At 41.3% G+C, this 21,306-nt stretch overlaps 1 protein-coding gene across 2 annotated transcripts in view; it reads right to left on the bottom strand.

Annotated features, from left to right (window-relative positions):
- Positions 1-21,306, bottom strand: part of usp53b (ubiquitin specific peptidase 53b) — a 49,117-nt gene that overhangs the window by 16,730 nt on the left and 11,081 nt on the right. Inside the window, exons 8-15 of one of the 2 annotated variants that reach the window (XM_024398386.2) lie at positions 20,144-20,249; positions 14,071-14,217; positions 11,897-12,046; positions 10,394-10,562; positions 6,683-6,793; positions 4,762-4,884; positions 2,193-3,006; positions 1,743-1,807 (exon numbers count right to left, since the gene is read on the bottom strand). In XM_024398386.2, the coding sequence (XP_024254154.1) occupies positions 1,743-1,807; positions 2,193-3,006; positions 4,762-4,884; positions 6,683-6,793; positions 10,394-10,562; positions 11,897-12,046; positions 14,071-14,217; positions 20,144-20,249 (1,685 nt within the window). Of the gene's footprint in view, positions 1-1,742; positions 1,811-2,192; positions 3,007-4,761; positions 4,885-6,682; positions 6,794-10,393; positions 10,563-11,896; positions 12,047-14,070; positions 14,218-20,143; positions 20,250-21,306 lie in introns of both variants that reach the window. The other variant, XM_024398385.2, reaches the window with a different exon arrangement.

Consider the following 21,306-nt stretch of genomic DNA (forward strand, 5'->3'; position numbering starts at 1 on the left):
TTTTAAAAACAACCTGAGGATTGATTATAAAAAACGTTTTACATGTTATGGATACTATTTGGAATTTTTGTCTGCGTTGTCGTGACCGCTCTTTCCTGTGGATTTATGAACATAACGGCGCAAAAAACAAACTGAGGTATTTTGGATATAAAAATAATCTTTATGGGACAAAAGGAACATTTACTGTGTAACTGGAGTCTCGTGAGTGAAAACATCCGAAGATCATCAAAGGTAAACTATTAATTTGATTGCTTTTCTGATTTTCGTGACCAAGCTATTTGATGCTAGGTGTTCATAATGTTTTGTCGAGCGATCGATAAACTTACACAACTGCTTGGATTGCTTTCGCTGTAAAGCATATTTTCAAAATCTGACACGACAGGTGGATTAACAAAAGGCTAAGCTGTGTTTTGCTATATTGCACTTGTGATTTCATGAATATAAATATTTTTAGTAATATTATTTGAATGTGGCGGAAACAGGTACAAAAGTATCGATATCCACAGTAAAATGAGTCCTACATCGACATAACCTGAAAGGCAACTCAGTAAGGAAGAAGCCACTACTTCAAAACCACCATATAAAAGCCAGACTACGGTTTGCAACTGCACATGGGGACAAAGATCATACTTTTTGGAGAAATGTCCTCTGGTCTGATGAAACAAAAATAGAACTGTTTGGCCATAATGACCATTGATATGTTTGGAGTATAAAGGGGGAGGCTTGCAAGCTGAAGAATAACATCCCAATCGTGAAGCATCGGGGTGGCAGCATCATGTTGTGGGGGTGCTTTGCTGCAAGAGGGACTGGTGCACTTCACAAAATAGATGGCATCATGAGGGAGGGAAATTATGTGGATATATTGAAGCAACATCTCACGACATCAGGAAGTTAAAGCTTGGTCGCAAATGGGTCTTCCAAATGGACAAATGGACCCCAAGCATACTTCCAAAGTTGTGGCAAAATGGCTTAAGGACAACACAGTCAAGGTATTGGAGTGGCCATCACAAATCCCTAACCTCAATCCTATAGAAAACGTGTGGGCAGAACTGAAAAAGGCCTACAAACATGACTCAGTTACACCAGCTCTGTCAGGAGGAATGGGCCAAAATTCACCCAACTTATTGTGGGAAGCTTGTGGAAGGCTACCTGAAACGTTTGATCCAAGTTAAACAATTTAAAGGCAATGCTACCAAATACTAATTGAATGTATGTAAATTTCTGACACACTGGGAATGTGATGAAAGAAATAAAAGCTGAAATAAATCATGAAAACCTGCAAAATGGTGACTGTATATCAGGGAAAAAATGTACTCCCCTGTTTTGGAGCAGCCCTCCCACCCCAGTACATTTTCGAACTGTCCCTTAGAGAGAACATGACTGTCTTTCAGTTTAAACTACAAACGATGAACCTTCACTACATACAGTACTACAGCTGTAGGATCTTAATTGGACCAGTATTGCCGCAGCAAAAATAATCCCGCAGCATGTTGCTTGATCGGTGGTTAGGCTATATTAGTGGTTAGGCTATTAGCCGGCCAAAATTAGGCTACATGAAAAGTGCAATGCGGTTAATATAACCATGTTTTCAGTGAATTTATGTAAATCATGAAGCCCATCTGCCTTTCCTGCTTTGCAGAAAAATTCTCAGAAACAAAAGAGTGATATAAATAAGATCATACATCTGTACAACAACTTCTATATTAAAAACACACTCTTGAAAGCTCAGAACATCCACTTACCTTGATACAAAGAGGAGTGTACCGCATCAGGTTTTGAATCACATCTGTTTGGGTGAAGTTGACCCCTGCTGAAAAAAATAAGAAGATTTCAACTCTTGAGAGTAAGATCGTTGTGATGCCCCAAGAGATGAAGCTTATGATGGACATTGTGGTGCAACTATCATTGTGTGATATTTAAAGTGTCAAATGCATTGTATTAGCGCACGGGTCCCCTGAAAAGACAAAAAATCTATGTAAACAAATATAAGGCAAGTTTATTAGGTGTCAAACTACGAACTCGATTAAAAGTAATGAATAGTGCATTACAGTCACTTAATACAAGACTTGAATGTAAACAAAGTCCACCTTTGTGACTGCACACCTGGCACTAACCTATGATCCTAGGCTTTAGCTCAGCAGGCTAAAGCCCGGTCTCTAGATCTGGGTTGAAACCTAGTCTGTCACACATACCTCTGAGACTGCACCTCTGGTGTCAACCGCTGCTCCTTCCCGGCAAAGCTGTCTACCCCGGGCGAGTCAGGGTTGGTGGAGCCGCTGCTCAGCCGGTCGCTGCTCTCGTATCCCGACTCAGTCCTCTGGATTGTCCAGGTGTCGCTGCGCAACAGGGCTTTGGGCCCGCCCTTGGCCCTCCCTCCACCTCTGCTCCCACCCCCTACACCACCCTGGTCTCCGTGCCCACTTGCCCTGCCCTCCGATTCGAGGGAGCTGTGGCTCTCTGTCTCCTGCCGCTGCTCGTCCTCGTAAATCGTCATCAAGCACTTCTGCTGCTTGCGCTCTTCCCTTATCCTGAGACGCTCCCGTTCCCGCTCTTTATCCCTTTCCCGCTCTTTTTCCCAGTCCCGGTTGTCCCGTTCGCTGCCGTGAGGCCTCTCCTGACAGGAGGGTTTAGAGAGCCGGGGGCTACCACCACCGCCGCCGTGCTGCTGCTGTTGTTGCCGTCGTTCAAGGTCATTCAAGACGCTGTCCACGTTCAGAACTTCCCGGATGGGCCTCCAGGAGGGCTTGGCTTTGTTGCGGCCCGCTCCCGACCCGCCATCCTTCTCCCACGCATCCTGGCTGCCGTCCTGTTCTTGGCGACCAGGGGAGGTTTCCTGTCTCCAACTGTGTCCACCAGGGGCACCGGATTGAAAGCGTGGGTCCTGGGAAGCTCTGTTCTGGTGGGAGGATGACAACTTGTCAGCCCGGGCCCCACTCCCGCCTCGCAACCTCTGGTCGGCGTGCGGCCTCAGCCCGCCCTCAGAAGGGGATCTGGCATAGGCCATATCTAAACAGGAAGTGACATACAGATATAGGATCTTCATTTGTGCCAGTTCGCTACAGCAGGACAATAATCCTGCAGCAACAGGAAATGTGAATAATTAATGGAAATTTTTGTAGGGGTTGATACATTAAGGCAGATCAAGTCTGAAATTACAAACTTTAGAAATTCTAAACCTCATCCACATTTTTATTTTCCTAGATTGCAGGAAAGTTCTACTGCAACAGGGTGATCAAATTAAGATCCTACATACAGTGGGGCAAAAAAGTATTTAGTCAGCCACCAATTGTGCAAGTTCTCCCACTTAAACAGATGAGAGAGGCCTGTAATTTTCATCATAGGTACACCTCAACTATGACAGACAAAATGAGAAAAAAAAATCCAGAAAATCACATTGTAGGATTTCTAATGAATTTATTTGCAAATTATGGTGGAAAATAAGTATTTGGTCAATAACAAAAGTTTATCTAAATACTTTGTTATATACCCTTTGTTGGCAATGACAGAGGTCAAACGTTTTCTGTAAGTCTTCACAAGGTTTTCACATACTGTTGCTGGTATTTTGGCCCATTCCTCCATGCAGATCTCCTCTAGAGCAGAACTTGCACAATTGGTGGCTGACTAAAAACTTTTTTGCCCCACTGTACGTAAGAAACAGCATTTTTGTTTTAGTGTGCCAAGCGTGCATATTGTACATATGTAGCATTGTAAAATGTATTTAGGCCAACAATCTACATATAAGCTTGATATAGGTGGTTTTTAAATATATTTCTCAGGATTGGATACATTTTGCATAAAAAATGAATGGCTCGATTGAGAGAAGAAAATCTCCTGCACTTGGTCCAAGGTTTAAATCGTAAAAGCCGAAGATATTTGACATTAGGATACAACGCCTTCCAACATCGTCCAGATATGCCAAAAGACAATATTACATCATCTTTCTCTGAATATTCTGTTTCAGGTGGAATTTTGGGTCGAGAAATCTGATTGGATAGGGCACTTTTGGGACACATGTCACATGGTCTTCTGGGAAACACTGGCAAAATGCAACGCACATTGTTTAGCTTTATCAGAAAACATACCTCTGAACTGAAAATGTAAGAATAAAAGCTAGGATTAGAACTAAAAAAAAAAACGAAAGTGGTGAAGCACTCTGGAACCAATTATTTCCATCCTGCATGGTTCTGTTTGCCCTGAGCCAACTTTATCTGTGTAGGACAGATGTTATGCTCTTTTCTTGGAGATTGGCCATTGCTGCCCTTAGTTTGCCCTTTTCTTCAGGGCCACATCTAAAATCAAATGCACCAAAACATTATCCAAGTGACCCATCAGGCAATCTATTGGAGGTGCACCGCATCATCATATCACATTATAGTAAATACAATTTGTGGCTATAAACAGTGTGAAAAATCATACAACCACACATGAGGAGAAAACCGTTGCATCTTAATAATCTACATTCAGGTTAACACAGTCAAGTATACATTGACTTTGGTTGTAGCACTGTTTGGTTGTATAGTTCACTCATCACACACAACATTAAGTTTGTGGTAGTCAGTGAGAAGTAACTGCCTCTGATTCAGTGAATAGTCATTTCTAACTGCCACTGTAAGCTAAAACTGTTTCGACCAAAGAGACTATGGACACAATATACTGGTTCTTATGCATGTCATCAGCGCTCGTCATTGTTTTTCAAGGTACCCCTCAAAGTACAGTAAAACGTTACCTTGTGAGTATAACAATCACTGTACTGCACGTTACCTTTGTGTGGATCTAGTTTTCGATGCCCTCTTTCGGCCTCTTTCTTTATCCCTTCTACCACCCTCTGGGAAGTCTCCTTGGAAGGATCCCGGAATGTGTTGGGACTAGCAGGTGGGCCTTTCACTAGGGATATTGGGATTGGGATAACACATGAGTTACAACACATACTCTTTTGATTTGATTTGATTTATTGTACAATTTAAAAACACAATTCAACCATACAATGTGGATACAAAACATTTAAAATCATTAAGTATACCACAAAAAAGGTTTAAAAACACTGCTGTTAGTTTTAAGCAATTTTTTTATATATATATATTTTTTAAAATCTTAGTTGTCTTCCTCTGCCAATTTGCCTTGGGGCCCTGACATACAGTGGGGAGAACAAGTATTTGACACACTGCCGATTTTGCAGGTTTTCCTACTTACAATGCATGTAGAGGTCTGTAATTTTTATCATAGGTTTTTTTATCAAAAATCTACAAAATCACATTGTATGATTTTTAAGTAATTAATTAGCATTTTATTGCATGACATAAGTATTTGATACATCAGAAAAGCTCCCTCCAAAGATTTCAGATTGGGTTCAGGTCTGGAGACTGGCTAGGCCACTCCAGGACCTTGAGATGCTTCTTACGGAGCCACTCCTTAGTTGCGCTGGCTGTGTGTTTCGGGTCGTTGTCATGCTGGAAGACCCAGCCACGACCCATCTTCAATGCTCTTACTGAGGGAAGGAGGTTGTTGGCCAAGTTCTTGCGATACATGGCCCCATCCATCCTCCCCTCAATACGGTGCAGTCGTCCTGTCCCCTTTGCAGAAAAGCATCCCCAAAGAATGATGTTTCCACCTCCATGCTTCACGGTTGGGATGGTGTTCTTGGGGTTGTACTCATCCTTCTTCTTCCTCCAAACACAGCGAGTGGAGTTTAGACCAAAAAGCTATATTTTTGTCTCATCAGACCACATGACCTTCTCCCATTCCTCCTCTGGATCATCCAGATGGTCATTGGCAAACTTCAGACGGGCCTGGACATGCGCTGGCTTGAGCAGTGGGACCTTGCGCGCGCTGCAGGATTTTAATCCATGACGGCGTAGTGTTACTAATGGTTTTCTTTGAGACTGTGGTCCCAGCTCTCTTCAGGTCATTGACCAGGTCCTGCCGTGTAGTTCTGGGCTGATCCCTCACCTTCCTCATGATCATTGATGCCCCATGAGGTGATATCTTGCATGGAGCCCCAGACCAAGTTCATCTTGAACTTCTTCCATTTTATAATAATTGCGCCAACAGTTGTTGCCTTCTCACCAAGCTGCTTGCCTATTGTCCTGTAGCCCATCCCAGCCTTGTGCAGGTCTACAATCCTATCCCTGATGTCCTTACATAGCTCTCTGGACTCGGCCATTGTGGAGAGGTTGGAGTCTGTTTGATTGGGTGTGTGGACAGGTGTCTTTTATACAGGTAACGAGTTCAAACAGGTGCAGTTAATACAGGTAATGAGTGGAGAACAGGAGGGCTTCTTAAAGAAAAACTAACAGGTCTGTGAGAGCCAGAATTCTTACTGGTTGGTAGGTGATCAAATACTTATGTCATGCAATAAAATGCAAATTAATTACTTAAAAATCATACAATGTGATTTTCTGGATTTTTGTTTTAGATTCCGTCTCTCACAGTTGAAGTGAACCTATGATAAAAATTACAGACCTCTAAATGCTTTGTAAGTAGGAAAACCTGCAAAATCGGCAGTGTATCAAATACTTGTTCACCCCCTGTATTTCATCTAAGGCCAAAGGGGCCTGGGTCATGTTCTTCAGGGCACCCCGAAGTACAACGATTTTAAAAGTTTTGAAATGTAATCGAAAATTAGGTTCAATATGCTTCAAAGCCTTTACTGTTCTGTGCCTACTGGCCTTGACCCAGATCTTACCTCTTTTGTAGCCTGAGGTGGAGGGTGGAGGTAGCATCTGCTTATAGGGCCCCTGGTTGGAGCGGAGTGGGCCTGCTTTCTCCCGGACGGCATCCAGCTTCTTCATCCCTGCTGCAGAAGCAGAACATCAGACAGGCATTCAGTGAGATGAGGTGAGAGCTATTGGCCATGTTCCAGGCTGACTACATTTCAGATGCATGCCAGATCTCAGAACGTTTGGATGGGTGTTTAACATGTCAGCTATCCACATCATATGATATAGAAATCTGATGCTTAACTGCGCAGTCAATTATGTGGCACACAACCAATGCAACATCTGCAATGCAGTTGGTCTGGAAAGCAACCTATGTGTATGAAGGCCTTTGCTCTAGCCTGACACTAACCCAGCTGATTGAGTTTCCCAACGGTTAGCAGAATAAAGTATGTTAAAGAAGGGCTAGAATAAAATCCTGCAGTGGTGGCCAACTGCACAGGAGGAGAGTTGGCCACCGCTGCTGTAAGCTAAAATGCAACATTGGACAATGCATTTAAAAAAACGTTATAATAATGTTGCACATTTTCCACAAATGTTGTCTGCTCCATTGGTGTTTTTTACGACACATGACATGACCTAGCTCAGTAGTTTGCCTGTCACAAACCTGTGTGTCTATCCTTGCCAAGGTATTCCGCCTCAAGAAAACAGCAACTGGCCCAGTCTGGCATTAGTTCACTCCATTTTTGGTAGCATCTAGCCAGCCCATGTTGCGTCCCAATTCTCTACCCTGCTGCCTTGTGTGTACACATGTTCAGTTGCCTTCACGGATTTAAAAGGAAAAGAGTGGTGCAAAGAAGATGGTGGAAACTCTCTTTAACCCAGGGGTCTCAAACCCATGGGAGCTATATCAGGCCCATAAAATGCTTTCTTGTGGGGTCCAGACTGATATCTGATTCCGATTGGAATTAGGCCCTCAAAGGATTTTCTTGCTTTTGGAATCAACCCACATGCGCAATTAGGTAAATGATTTAATATGCTTTTTCGATCATGCTTTTAAATGCATTAGGGAAGAGCATCCAATTTGGCAGTGCACACTTTGGAAGACAGGTAGAGAATTTGGACGCCTAACTAGTGTTACAGCATACCAGCTACTCTTCATCAGTAGTCATGTGTGACTATACACTATATAGAACAACCAGTGAGGAGTATTTGCCAGTTAACCAGGCTTCAATTAGATCATGGAAAGGCATGCAAGGCCAAAATAAAGTACTTTTATCTGTCGGCACGTTGATTAGTAGTCCACTGTTTGATTGTCCCCCCCAATTTGTTTTCGCTTTACAGGTGTAGCGATATCAAAGAAAAAATGCACTCTTTGTGTACTTTATATAATTAGCCAAATATTGTATGGTAACAGTGTATTTATATTTGATTGGATTTCAACATAAAATAAGTATTTATGCTCTGAGTAGTCTGTGGCGAGCCCACAAGTTACACAATCTCCAATTCGGGAAAAGGTTATTCTCAGACAAGAGCACTGCTAAGGCAGGTTAACAATGCCTAAAAAAAACTATCAACAGCATCGATAATCCAGCCAATACTGCCCAAAAGCAGTATAACAAATATACATCCTATATAAACCAATATTCTACCTCAAACAATAACGAAACACAACACTTTAATTACTTACTCTTATCCACATAATAATGCAAATCAAATCCCATTCCAAAAGAGGTGACCGGATACGACGCCCAGGCTAAACGGTCCATTTCAAAGAGCAGGACACCATTTCCGAAAGCAAGTGCATATTAGAATGGGAATAAACGCAGCATGGGAGATCACTGGAGGGAGTGAAAGCTACCAAGCGCACTTGACCCGGGAGCAGGGATTGCAGGGAAAGCAGGGATTAAGCAGGGAGGCAGGCGTGGGCAGTAATCTGCACGCCACAGACATCCTCATATCAAGTTCAACTCTGCACACGACAAGGGAGGACAATCCCAATCCCCAATGCTCCGTCTGGGGAGCAGTTTTAAAAACAATGCCAGGCGCCATCACATTGAAAGGATGTTTTTTTCTCAAAGCGACAGCAGAGTTAGTTGTGTACTGTAGGACTCTGTATTGCGCATGTAGTGGAAGCAGGATAGCACATATTCTCTTTCCACAGCTACGTTATTTGAGGGGAAATGTATTGTTGCTGGGTTGTGGGTGGTGGATATGTGATTAAGATAGAACCTTGTGTATGGGCAAGAAAATTGTGGAAAGACAGTGAGGACGACTGTGAAACAAAGTCTACTTAAGGCATTTAGGTCAAATACATTCCACTTAAATGCCTTAAAACCTGTTAAGCTTCCCCCTACTTTTTCGGAAATTCTGTTAAAAATCGCGCAACATTTTGGCGTCCTGCTACTCAGGCCAGGAATATAGTATATGCATATGATTAGTATGTGTGGATAGAAAACACTCAGACGTTTCCAAAACTGTTTAAATCACGGCTGTGACTATAACAGAACGTCTGTTTCATCGAAAAGCGCAGGAAAATCTGATCACTGGAGATGGAAAAAAATATCCATGCGCCACTCCCATGAATTGTTAAAGGTGAACCGTAATATATTAGGCCAAGCTTGCAGTACCTACAGCTACCACAGGATATATAGAGTCTCCTCATTTGAATCTGAATTGATTCTTGGTAGATCCGCCCAAAGGGAACCGATTCTCTCCGACCACCGACCCGAGGCATTGTCTCTGTGTTTTTCCGGACATTTTTCCACACGGCAGGCTATCGAATTTACATCGCCTCCTGATGATTTTTATAGCTTATTAACATGTAGTTATACCTAAAGTTGCATTAGAAAGGTATTTCGAAGTGTTTTGTGAAAGTTTATCGTCGAATTTTTAACTTTTAAAAATGACGTTACGTTATGAAACGCTCTTTTTCCGTTTTCCACACAGTCTTCATAGATCGATATCTAGGCTATATATGGACCGATTTAATCCAAAAAAGACCCAGTATTGATTATGGGACATCAAGGTGTGCAAAGAAAGAAGATGGTCAAAGGTAATTAATGTTTTATATTTTATTGTGCGGTTTGTGTAGCGCCGACTATGCTAATTCTTTTGTTTACATCCCCTACGGGTCTTTTGGGGTGTTGCATGCTATCAGATAATAGCTTCTCATGCTTTCGCCGAAAAGCATTTTAAAAATCTGACACGGTGGCTAGATTCACAATGACTGTAGCTTTATTTTAATACCAAACATGTGTATTTTAATGAACGTTTGCGTTTTAACTAATACTATTAGCATGTAGCGTCGCGCATGTGCATTTCTAGAGCTCTAGGTGGGACGTCTGCGTCTCAAGTAAGCTCAAGAGGTTTAAGTAAAGTGTTACCAACATTTTTGCACCAGGTAGTAGTGACCGAAAAAGTTAAGTAAACGTTTAACGACCATAACCTAACCTGCCCCACACCTCCCATTAAAGGTCTGCTACACTGGACACATAATTTTTGCTGAGCGTGAGACGCTCTCATTCATTTCAATATAACCAAGAACCTACAAAACGTTGCATAAAATTATGCTCTGGTTCTATTTTCAAGAATTTGAAGTGCAGCACATGGCCAAAAACTCTTCATAAAGTGGCTCACGCTCTGCTCACGATGGCAAAAGTAACGAGTCCAGTGTAGCAGGTAAAAACCAACTGATTTTGTGACACACATGTAAACCCACCGTTAATGTTTCGTCTTACCTGGCACTTCCCCGTTGATGTTGGCTTTAAAGCGGGGACACATGGTTGTTTGTCTGGGTGCGTCCTCGCTGGAGACTGGGGTCCCCTCCAGGTTTGTGTAGAACAGGAGCAGTGGCTGGAAATGTCCCCGGATGCATTTAGAGGCCACGTCTTTCCACTTGGATCCGATCTAAGAAGAACATAAAAATAAATGTAAAAGTGAAAATAATGTTTTAATGTGTAATGTTTGAGACTAAACGCTAAAGAATAGCAACTACTATGTTGACATACATGACGTTTTTATTTTCTTCATTTAATGTGAAGTACAGAGAATTTTCGGTGTATTTCTACAGTACCAACCAGTCAAAAGTTTGGACACACCTACTCAAAGGTTTTTCTTTATTTCTACTATTTTCTACATTGTAGAATAATAGTGAACACATCAAAACTATGAAATAACACATATGTTTGAAGAATATAAAATATATTTTGATGTGTCTAACACTGTGTCTACAATGTAGAAAACAGTAAAAATAAAGAAAAACCCTTGAATGAGTAGGTGTCCAAACTTTTGACTGGTACTGTACGTGTGTGGTGATTCCAAATTAAACAAGGTCTAGTGTCGTGTTTTTGTTGGTGAGGCATAGACCTTGTATAACTATCAGCTTAACGATGGATAGTTTGAGTATGATGTTAAAATGGCTTCCATCTTTTGTGAACCTGTCCGTTTTGCCTTCACGTTTCATCATTACAATTTGGCAGAGCTCTTGTGAGAGCCTTTAGTTGATTGCTAAGCTTTTTTTTTAAAATTTAATTTAAAAAATGTTTAACTAGGCAAGTCAGTTAAGAACAAATTCTTATTTACAATGACAGCCTAACCCAGACAATGCTGGGCCAATTGTGCACCACCCTATGGGACTGCGATACAGCCCGGGATGGAACCTGGGTCTGTAGTGACACCTCTAGCATTGCAATACAGTGCCTTAGACTGCTGCGCGACTAAGGATCCCAAGGATAGCTCAAAGGATAGCCCAGCTGTTAAAAGGAAAGCATTGCTTTTTATGGCTCTTGTCAAAAAAATATATTTAGCATCAATAACCTACTTTCTTTCATTCATTAAACACAGATTATGTTTGCCGTTGGCTATGTTAAAGGGACATTACACTCCAAAATCAACATTTGCCAGATGTTTTTAGACCTCAAATGTAGTCTTAACATCAAGATGAATCCACATTAGATTGTGTCAATGTATCTGTATGCCAACACCAAATGAATGGAAAAGATAAGCACCTAATAAGATCTGGAAATGATTTGGTCCTTAACGTTCCGATTCATTTGATGTAGCTGGATCGGCTGAATTGATGGCCTGGGACTTATCTCAACATAAGAGCACTTTTGAGGTTGTTTTCAATGTTTTGACATGACTTCTGCAACATCTGCACAAATAGATAATCTATGAGATATTAGAAGCATTTTTCTCAATTCATTTGAAACAGACCCCAACACATTCATTTAAACACTCACCTCTTTCACGGTGGCGTCATCAAAGAAGACCCATTTTGAGGACTTGGTGTGATAAGCGAACGCAGAGTAATGTTTGCTGGAGAAACAAATCATTCCCACGAGACGTAACTCACTCCTTTTGGCGTTCTCATCAGTGACCCGGTTGAACAGCTGAAATAAGACATACATGAAAGATGGCATACACAAACAATGGATACATATTATCAATTAGGATAGGAATCTTCAACCGACTTTGACACTTATTTAACACTCAAGCAACCCTAATACAGCTATCCAGTCTGGCTACTTTACAGACGCCTGCCAGATCTCACAGCACCTGGATAGGATTTAGTCATACTGGAATGTGAACATAAACAGTGGACAATCATGTCTCTTTGTGTGTGAGCTATTTCCTATTTGGAGTGTGTTCATACTTTTGTTCTTGGATCATACTTCACAATATGTGCCCCTAATAACTTTGCATTTAAATGGTAGGCTACAAAGGCAGATACAGTGTAATTACAATGACATATTGCTACATACTACTAACAATTGTTATACCTGATTGTGGCATGAATAAATTCTACCTACATACTGTAGGCAGGTGCAGTCAGTGTAATTATAGTGTAGGCACACATTGTAACATATAACCTACATCTGTTATACCTGTTATAGCACTACACCTAAAGTTCCCCTATACATGTAGTTACACAGTAATAACTGTAGTAACACCATTGTAATGATGTCAGCTTTTCCTGATTTGTTTATCTGTTGTTATTATATTTTGAATACAAGCAATTGAGTAATATCTCACATATTTGCAAATATTTGATTTAGTGTTTCTTGTTTTCTTTCATGAAAAGATCTTCATTTTTAAGTTGTACTCTTCAAAATGGAGGCGTAGTTACTTTATTTTAGCAGATACAATGAGACCACTGGAAATTGTACAGATTGAACTTTTAAGGATAATACTGTATACTGAAGATTTGCCTCTGGGGTGCTTTTGAAACCAAAAGGGCCCACGAAATGGAATAAAATATTGTGTAGAAATTACATAATTGGAGACCCATGTAGGATTTAAAAATATTCTAAAATTAAGGACTGTGTTGTTGAATGGGATTGGGGTGCAGTGTGGGTCAGTTGGTAGATCATGGTGCTTGCAATGCCCAGGACTGTGGGTTCAAATGGCACTGGGGCCACCCATACAAAAATGACTAAGTTGCTTTGGATAAAAGTCTGCTAAATGTATACACTAACGTTCAAAAGTGCGGGGTCACATTTAGAAATTTCCTCGGATCCTAATAACATATCAAAACACCAAATACTTAGAAATGTCCTTGTTTTTGAAAGAAAGTCCTTTTTTTGGTCCACTAAAATAACTTCAAATTGATTAGAAATACAGTGTAGACATTCTTAATGTTGTAAATGACTATTGTAGCTAGAAAGGGCAGGTTTTTTATGGAATATCTACATAGGAGTACAGAGGCCCATTACCAGCAACCATCACTCCTGTGTTCCAATGGCACGTTGTGTTAGCTAATCCAAGTTTATAATTTTAAAAGGCTAATTGATCATTAGAAAACCTTTTTGCAATTATGTTAGAACAGCTGAAATGGTTGTCCTGATTAAAGAAGCAATAAAACTGGACTTCTTTAGACTAGCTGAGTATCTGGAGTATTTGTGGGTTCGATTACAGGCTCAAAACGGCCAGAAACAAAGACCCAAAGACCTTTCTGAAACTCATCCGTCTATTCTTGTTCTGAGAAATTAAGGCTATTCCATGCGAGGAATTGCCGAGAAACTGAAGATTTCGTACAACGCTGTGCAGTACTCCCTTCACAGAACAGCGCAAACTGGCTATAACCAGAATAGAAAGAGGAGTGGGAGTCCCCGGTGCACAACTGAGCAAGAGGACAAGTACATTAGAGTATCTAGTTTGAGAAACAGACGGCTCACAATATTCTTTCAAAAACAAGGACATTTCTAAGTGACCCCAAACTTTTGAACGGTCGTGTATATTGTTTTTATTATGAATAATTATTGTTATCTTATTCTGTATTATTATCATTGTTATTTTTTAAATGAATTTATTAATATTCAATAATCTTGTATATGAACCATTCAGTCAACCGTCAAGCCAAATTTGATGTAAACAAGTAGCGACTAAACTTCCATTGTGTATTTTTAACTCTTACCCCCGAGAGGTTGAGATGTGGACCCAGTGACCTAACCACATCCTCTGTAAGGTCAGACTGCTCTGCGTCCCACACGAAGCCAATGGTGACGATCTCTGGGCAGTTCAGGAGAACCCGACGGATCTTGATGCTCTGGCCACAGTTGCTCTGCAAAGAAGATGAGAAACTATCATCCATGAGTGGTAATTATAAGCAGAAATCCATTTATAAATCGATGTATTTTATTCCAGAAACCTTGTCAACTTTGCCATGAAACATGTTGCATCATATTGGAATCATAAACTATAATATATACAGAACTATGGTAGCACTTTATAATAACTCCACATAAATAAAGCATTCATAATGGATTAGTAAATACGTTTCATAATTTATTAATCACTACTCCCACATTTGTAAATGTTAGTAACCTAGTAACCATTTATAAACAACTTCTAAATGATTTAATAATGATGTATAAGATGTTTAATAAACCATTTTCTAATCGTTAGTTAAGTCTTTTTGTGTGGCCTCATCTAAAGTGTGGGCTATATATACTTTATAAATGCTTTGAGGGACCAGTGTCACAAGATATGCTATTGGTAGATATTCCAGCAGTCTCAAAATGGCCCCTAGAATTTATCAATGGTTAAACAATATGCACACAACACAGAGGATCTTTAAGAAAATATATTGAAAATTATATTCCAAAACAGTCACACTGCTGTAATAGTGTGATGTGTACATTTGTACAAATGCTGAGGAAAATAACGAAAATGCTAATATATGCACACGGTGTTTTCGGAAAGTATTCAGACCCCTTGACTTTTTCCACATTTTGTTACGTTACAGCCTTACTCTAAAATGGATTAAATAACAACAAAAAACCTCAGGAATCTATACACAATACCTCACAATGACAAAGCAAAAACAGTTTCTTAGTAATGTTTGCAAATGTATTTAAAAAAAACTTAAATACCTTATTTACACAAGCGTATATTCATGAGATTCGAAATTGAGCTCAGGTGCATCCTGTTTCCATTGATCATCCTTGAGATGTTTCCACAACTTAATTGTCCACCTGTGGTAAATTCAATTGATTGGAAATATTTTTTAAAGGTAAACACCTGTCTATATAAGGTCCAACAGTTGACAGTGCATGTCTGAGCGAAAACCAAGCCATGAAGTTGAAGGAAAGATCTGAGACAGGATTGTGTCAATTCATAGGTCTGGGGAAGGGTACCAAAAAATGTCTGCAGGATTGAAGGTCCACAAGAACACTGTGGCATCCATAATTCTTCAATGGAATAAGTTTGGAACCACGTAGGCTCTTCCTCTTCCAGGCCAAACTGAGCAATCTGGGGAGAAGGGCCTTGGTCAGGGAGGTGACGAAGAACCCAATTGTCACTCTGACAAAACTCTAGAGTTCCTCTGTGGAGATTGAAAAACCTTCCAGAAGGACAACCATCTCTGCAGCACTCCACCAATCAGTCCTTTATGGTAGACTGGGCAGATGAAAACACCTCCTCAGTAAAAGGCACATGACAGCCCACTTGGAGTTTGCCAAAAGGCACCTAAATGACTCTCAGACCATGGGAAACAAAATTCTCTGGTCTGATGAAACCAAGACTGAACTCTTTAGGCTGAATGCCAAGTGTCATGTCTGGAGGAAACCTGGCACCATCCCTACAGTGAAGCATTGTGGTGGCAGCATCATGCTGTGGGGCTGTTTTTCAGCGGCAGGGACTGGGGGCAAAGTACAGAAAGATCCTTGATGAAAACCAGCTCCAGATGGCTCAGGAATTCAGACTAGGGCGAAGGTTCACCTTCCAACAGGACAACAACCCTAAGCACACAGCCAAGACAATGCAGGAGTGGCCTCGAGACAAGTCTCTGAATGACCTTGAGTGGCCCAGCCAGAGCCCGGCTTGAACCCGATTGAACCTTGAAAATAGCTGTGCAGCAACACTCCCCATCCGATCTGCAGAGAAGAATGGGAGAAACTCCCCAAATACAGGTGTGCCAAGTTTGTAATGTCATACCCAAGAAGACTTGATGCTGTAGTCGGTGCCAAAGGTGCTTAAACAAAGTACTGAGTAAAGGGTCTGAATACTTATGTAAATGTAATATTTCTGTTTTTACTTTTTAAGAAATTAGCAAAAATGTCTAAAAACCTGTTTTTGCTTTGTCATTATGCGGTATTGTGTGTAAATTGATGATTAGAACAAAACAATTTAATACATTTTAGAATAAAGCTGTAACGTAAGAAATGTGAAAAAAGTCAAGAGGTCTGAATACTTTCCGAAGGCACTGTACGTGTTTTTTTGGCAGTGACTTTTCTACCAAAACCAAAGTGTGGATTGCAGTCACTCCTTTAGACAGTCGAATCTCAGTTAACCCAGAACTAAAACCTTGCGTGTTTGTGTTTGCGAAGTCTATCCTCGCAAAAGGAAACTCTCCGCCAAAGCAAAAGGAAACTCTCCGCCAAAGCAAAAGGAAACTCTCCGCCAAAGCAAACTTTACGCCAAAGCAAAAGGAAACTCTCCGCCAAAGCAAAAGGAAACTCTCCGCCAAAGCCCCTGGCCTCCTTCCGGTAATTTCGCTACACGCATGAAGCGGTCAACGTTTAAGCACTACATTCACCCATTCCTGGTACATCCAAATAATCAGTGACGAAGACCCAAACACTGAAACTACTCCTGCGAACAGATGATTTGGTTTACGCACAGAATTTATCCTCATGAAAAGGTCTACTTAGTGAAATGTGTCTGCCGCATTTAATCAAACCCCTCTGAATCAGAGAGATGGGGAGGGTTGCATTAATTCATCAACATCCTCGGCGCCCAGGGAACAATGGGTTAACGGTGTTGCTCAGGGGCAGAATGACAGATTTTTACCTTGTCAGCTCGGGGATTCGATCCAGCAACCTTCGGTGCTCCAACCCGCCAGGCTATCTACTGCCCATAGCAGTCCATATACTGCTTATGAGATAAGGAAGCACATATCTGAATACATTATTCCGCTGAACTATCCCATTACGTTTAAAACCTTACTGCCTTTAAAAGACATGTAAAGGTGCTGCCAAACAAAGCCATGTGTGAAAATAGTCTGTTGTTAAAAGACTGAGGCACTGCAGGCATTTGAAGTTTATACAGTACATGTAACATTTCTAACTGCAAATCATACATGTAACATTTATACCTCAATCATATATCAGTAGTATTGAATAAATAAAAATCCACTAGTGAAAAATTGCTGTTGTGTGTAGGCTACATCTCCCTGTTTTATGATTATTTTGCGTTGGCGAGGTTGACAACATAAGCAGAACATTCCATTACAACGCTTCCTCAAGTCCTGACATCAGATGTTTGACTATATACACTGCTCAAAAAAATAAAGGGAACACTTAAACAACACAATGTAACTCCAAGTCAATCACACTTCTGTGAAATCAAACTGTCCACTTAGGAAGCAACACTGATTGACAATAAATTTCACATGCTGTTGTGCAAATGGAATAGACAACAGGTGGAAATTATAGGCAATTAGCAAGACACCCCCAATAAAGGAGTGGTTCTGCAGGTGGGGACCACAGACCACTTCTCAGTTCCTATGCTTCCTGGCTGATGTTTTGGTCACTTTTGAATGCTGGCGGTGCTTTCACTCTAGTGGTAGCATGAGACGGAGTCTACAACCCACACAAGTGGCTCAGGTAGTGCAGCTCATCCAGGATGGCACATCAATGCGAGCTGTGGCAAGAAGGTTTGCTGTGTCTGTCAGCGTAGTGTCCAGAGCATGGAGGCGCTACCAGGAGACGGGCCAGTACATCAGGAGACGTGGAGGAGGCCGTAGGATGGCAACAACCCAGCAGCAGGACCGCTACCTCCGCCTTTGTGCAAGGAGGAGCACTGCCAGAGCCATGCAAAATGACCTCCAGCAGGCCACAAATGTGCATGTGTCTGCTCAAACGGTCAGAAACAGACTCCATGAGGGTGGTATGAGGGCCCAATGTCCACAGGTGGGGTTTGTGCTTACAGCCCAACACCGTGCAGGACGTTTGGCATTTGCCAGAGAACACCAAGATTGGCAAATTCGCCACTGGCGCCCTGTGCTCTTCACAGATGAAAGCAGGTTCACACTGAGCATGTGACAGACGTGACAGAGTCTGGAGACGCTGTGGAGAACGTTCTGCTGCCTGCAACATCCTCCAGCATGACCGGTTTGGCAGTGGGTCAGTCATGGTGTGTGGTGGCATTTCTTTGGGGGGCCGCACGTGCCCTCCATGTGCTCGCCAGAGGTAGGTACCGAGATGAGATCTGCCATTAGGTACCGAGATGAGATCCTCAGACCCCTTGTGAGATCATATGCTGGTGCGGTTGGCCCTGGGTTCCTCCTAATGCAAGACAATGCTAGCCCTCATGTGGCTGGAGTGTGTCAGCAGTTCCTGCAAGAGGAAGGCATCGATGCTATGGACTGGCCCGCCCGTTCCCCAGACCTGAATCCAATTGAGCACATCTGGGACATCATGTCTCGCTCCATCCACCAACGCCACGTTGCACCACAGACTGTCCAGGAGTTGGCGGATGCTTTAGTCCAGGTCTGGGAGGAGATCCCTCAGGAGACCATCCGCCACCTCATCAGGAGCAATGCCAGGCGTTGTAGGGAGGTCATACAGGCACGTGGAGACCACACACACTACTGAGCCTCATTTTGACTTGTTTTAAGGACATTACATCAAAGTTGGATCAGCCTGTAGTGTGGTTTTCCACTTTAATTTTGAGTGTGACTCCAAATCCAGACCTCCATGGGTTGATAAATTTGATTTCCTTTGATAATTTTTGTGTGATTTTGCTGTCAGCACATTCAACTATGTAAAGAAAAATGTATTTAATAAGAATATTTCATTCATTCAGATCTAGGATGTGTTATTTTAGTGTTTATTTTTTTGAGCAGTGTATTTTCTTAATGACCCTCTGTATTGTGTGCTTATTGGTTAACCATTGATATGTTCTAGGGGCCATTTTGAGACCTTCATGAGCATCAGGTACTGCTGGAATGTCTACCAATTGCCATCTTCGTGAGAAATTACACTGGTATCTCAAAATATTTATTAAGTATTTTTAAGGTATAAATAGCCCACACTAGACGAGGCCATGCAAAAATACTTAACTAATGAATAGAAATACATTAAACATATTTTAAATGGAGTAAGGATTAATAAATGATGAATACTATGAATACTATACTAACTATTTACTAATCCTTTATAATTATTATTTACATGTTGTTAATTATTCTTAATGTTGTTAATATGAAAAATGTAAAACAACTTTCATTACAGAAAATACAAAAATAGCTTTAATATCTAACTTTAAGAATCCTGTGTGATATGATTTTATTTTTCCCAGGCACAGTAGAAAGGGTTAATGGAACATAGCACTTTAACCAGGGCTGACGCACATTGAAGTGGTAGACCAGTGCTAGCCAATCGAGATGAGAGAGCAACAGTGGATAAGCCTTAACTGCTATTTATATCCCTAGCACTAGTCTGGCAGCCTCTCCTTCAGGCCTGTTCCCATCATAATGTCACACAGCAGAATACAGACAGTAGAAATCAGCTCGATGCGGGTTTGAATTAAATAATGTCTGGATCTGCATTCACTTGCTTTGGGATACTGCAGGTACAGTAGCTATAATATATTGTTATGATGGTCATACTTTAAGGGTTCAGTTCAATAAAACATTATTGTAGTATTTAAAGAGTAGCGTTTACTGTGAAGATGTTTCCCATTGTATTTTATATCACAGAATGTTTTTGATACTGATAGAATAGCTGGTAGAATCCATTCATACTGAACATTGCTTCAGTAAGGGACTTTCACACAGTTCAGAAAGCATTAAAAAAATCCATTGGAGTCATGTACTGCTCGAAGCTGGGATGAGTTCCTCTAAATGACACATTGCAGTCACATTGTTCAGCACCAACTTTATGGCTGCATAGATAACAACATGGCCACATGTCAAAAACAAATATATCACATTGGATATTCGACTTCAAACTATGGTTCACAATGAAAATGAGCTAGCAACATACCGGACAGTTCCGTAGGTCACCGATGGTGTTTGCCGCCTGCAGCAATTCCCCGAACATGTCCGACCGAAGCCTGTCGTTCTTCCCCAGGACGTGGCCCACCTGTTGGCTGGGACACAGAGGAGGCGGGATAATAGGGGTGTCTTTCTGCACTGTAAATCACATAAGCCTTATCCAAAACTAACAGCAAGTGGAAGAGGAACAAATGTATGCAGTGACCCTTAGCAGGCTAGTACGGTCACACTTTACATTAGTGCCTTACAGCCCTTATTACTGTGTAATTATTTCTGTAAGTACAGTACAGTTACTGTATAGTTACTACACTGTACTGACACACTGTACTTACCACACACAAGTTAAACAGTTATAATAACATTGTAGTGTAAAGTCTTACCTACCACTAGCACATTATGCAGTTGGAGTACTTTGGAACTAAAAGTTTAGTTGGACGACCTACTAGAGCAGTAGGTCTATTCTATAACTAGTTGTGCTTACACACCTGGTACAAGGCATTCGCATAGGTTATTGCCTTACAGTTATCGTAGAATGATGCCTATGCACTGTCAAATCAAATGTTATTTGTCGCATGCTTCATAAAACAACAGGTGAAATGCTTACGTACAGGTTTTTCCCAACAATGCAGAGAGAAAAATATAGAAAAAATAATAACACAAGGAATACATACACAATGAGTAACGATAACTTGCTAGACACTAAGTGTACACAACATTAGGAACCCCTGCTCTTTTCATGATATAGACTGACCAGGTGAACCCAGGTGAAAGCTATGATCCCTTATTGCTATCACCTGTTAAATCCACTTCAATCAGTGTAGATGAAGGGGGAGACAGGTTAAAGAATTATTTTAAGCCATAAGACAATTGAGACATGGATTGTATATGTGTGCCATTCAGAGGGTGAATGGGCAAGACAATATATTTAAGTGCCTTTGAAAGTGGTATGGTAGTAGTTGCCAGGCATATCCGTTTGAGTGTGTCAAGAACTGCAACGTTGCTGGGTTTTTCACACTCAATAGTTTCCCTTCTGTATCAAGAATGGTTCACCACCCAAAGGATACCCAGGCTAGCATCCCTGTGGAACGCATTCGGCACCTTGTAGTCCATGCCCTGACAAATTGAGGTTATCGATGTGCAGGGGTACGAGGT

Source organism: Oncorhynchus tshawytscha, linkage group LG34 (genome assembly GCF_018296145.1).
Source record: "Oncorhynchus tshawytscha isolate Ot180627B linkage group LG34, Otsh_v2.0, whole genome shotgun sequence".
NCBI lineage: Eukaryota > Metazoa > Chordata > Actinopteri > Salmoniformes > Salmonidae > Oncorhynchus > Oncorhynchus tshawytscha.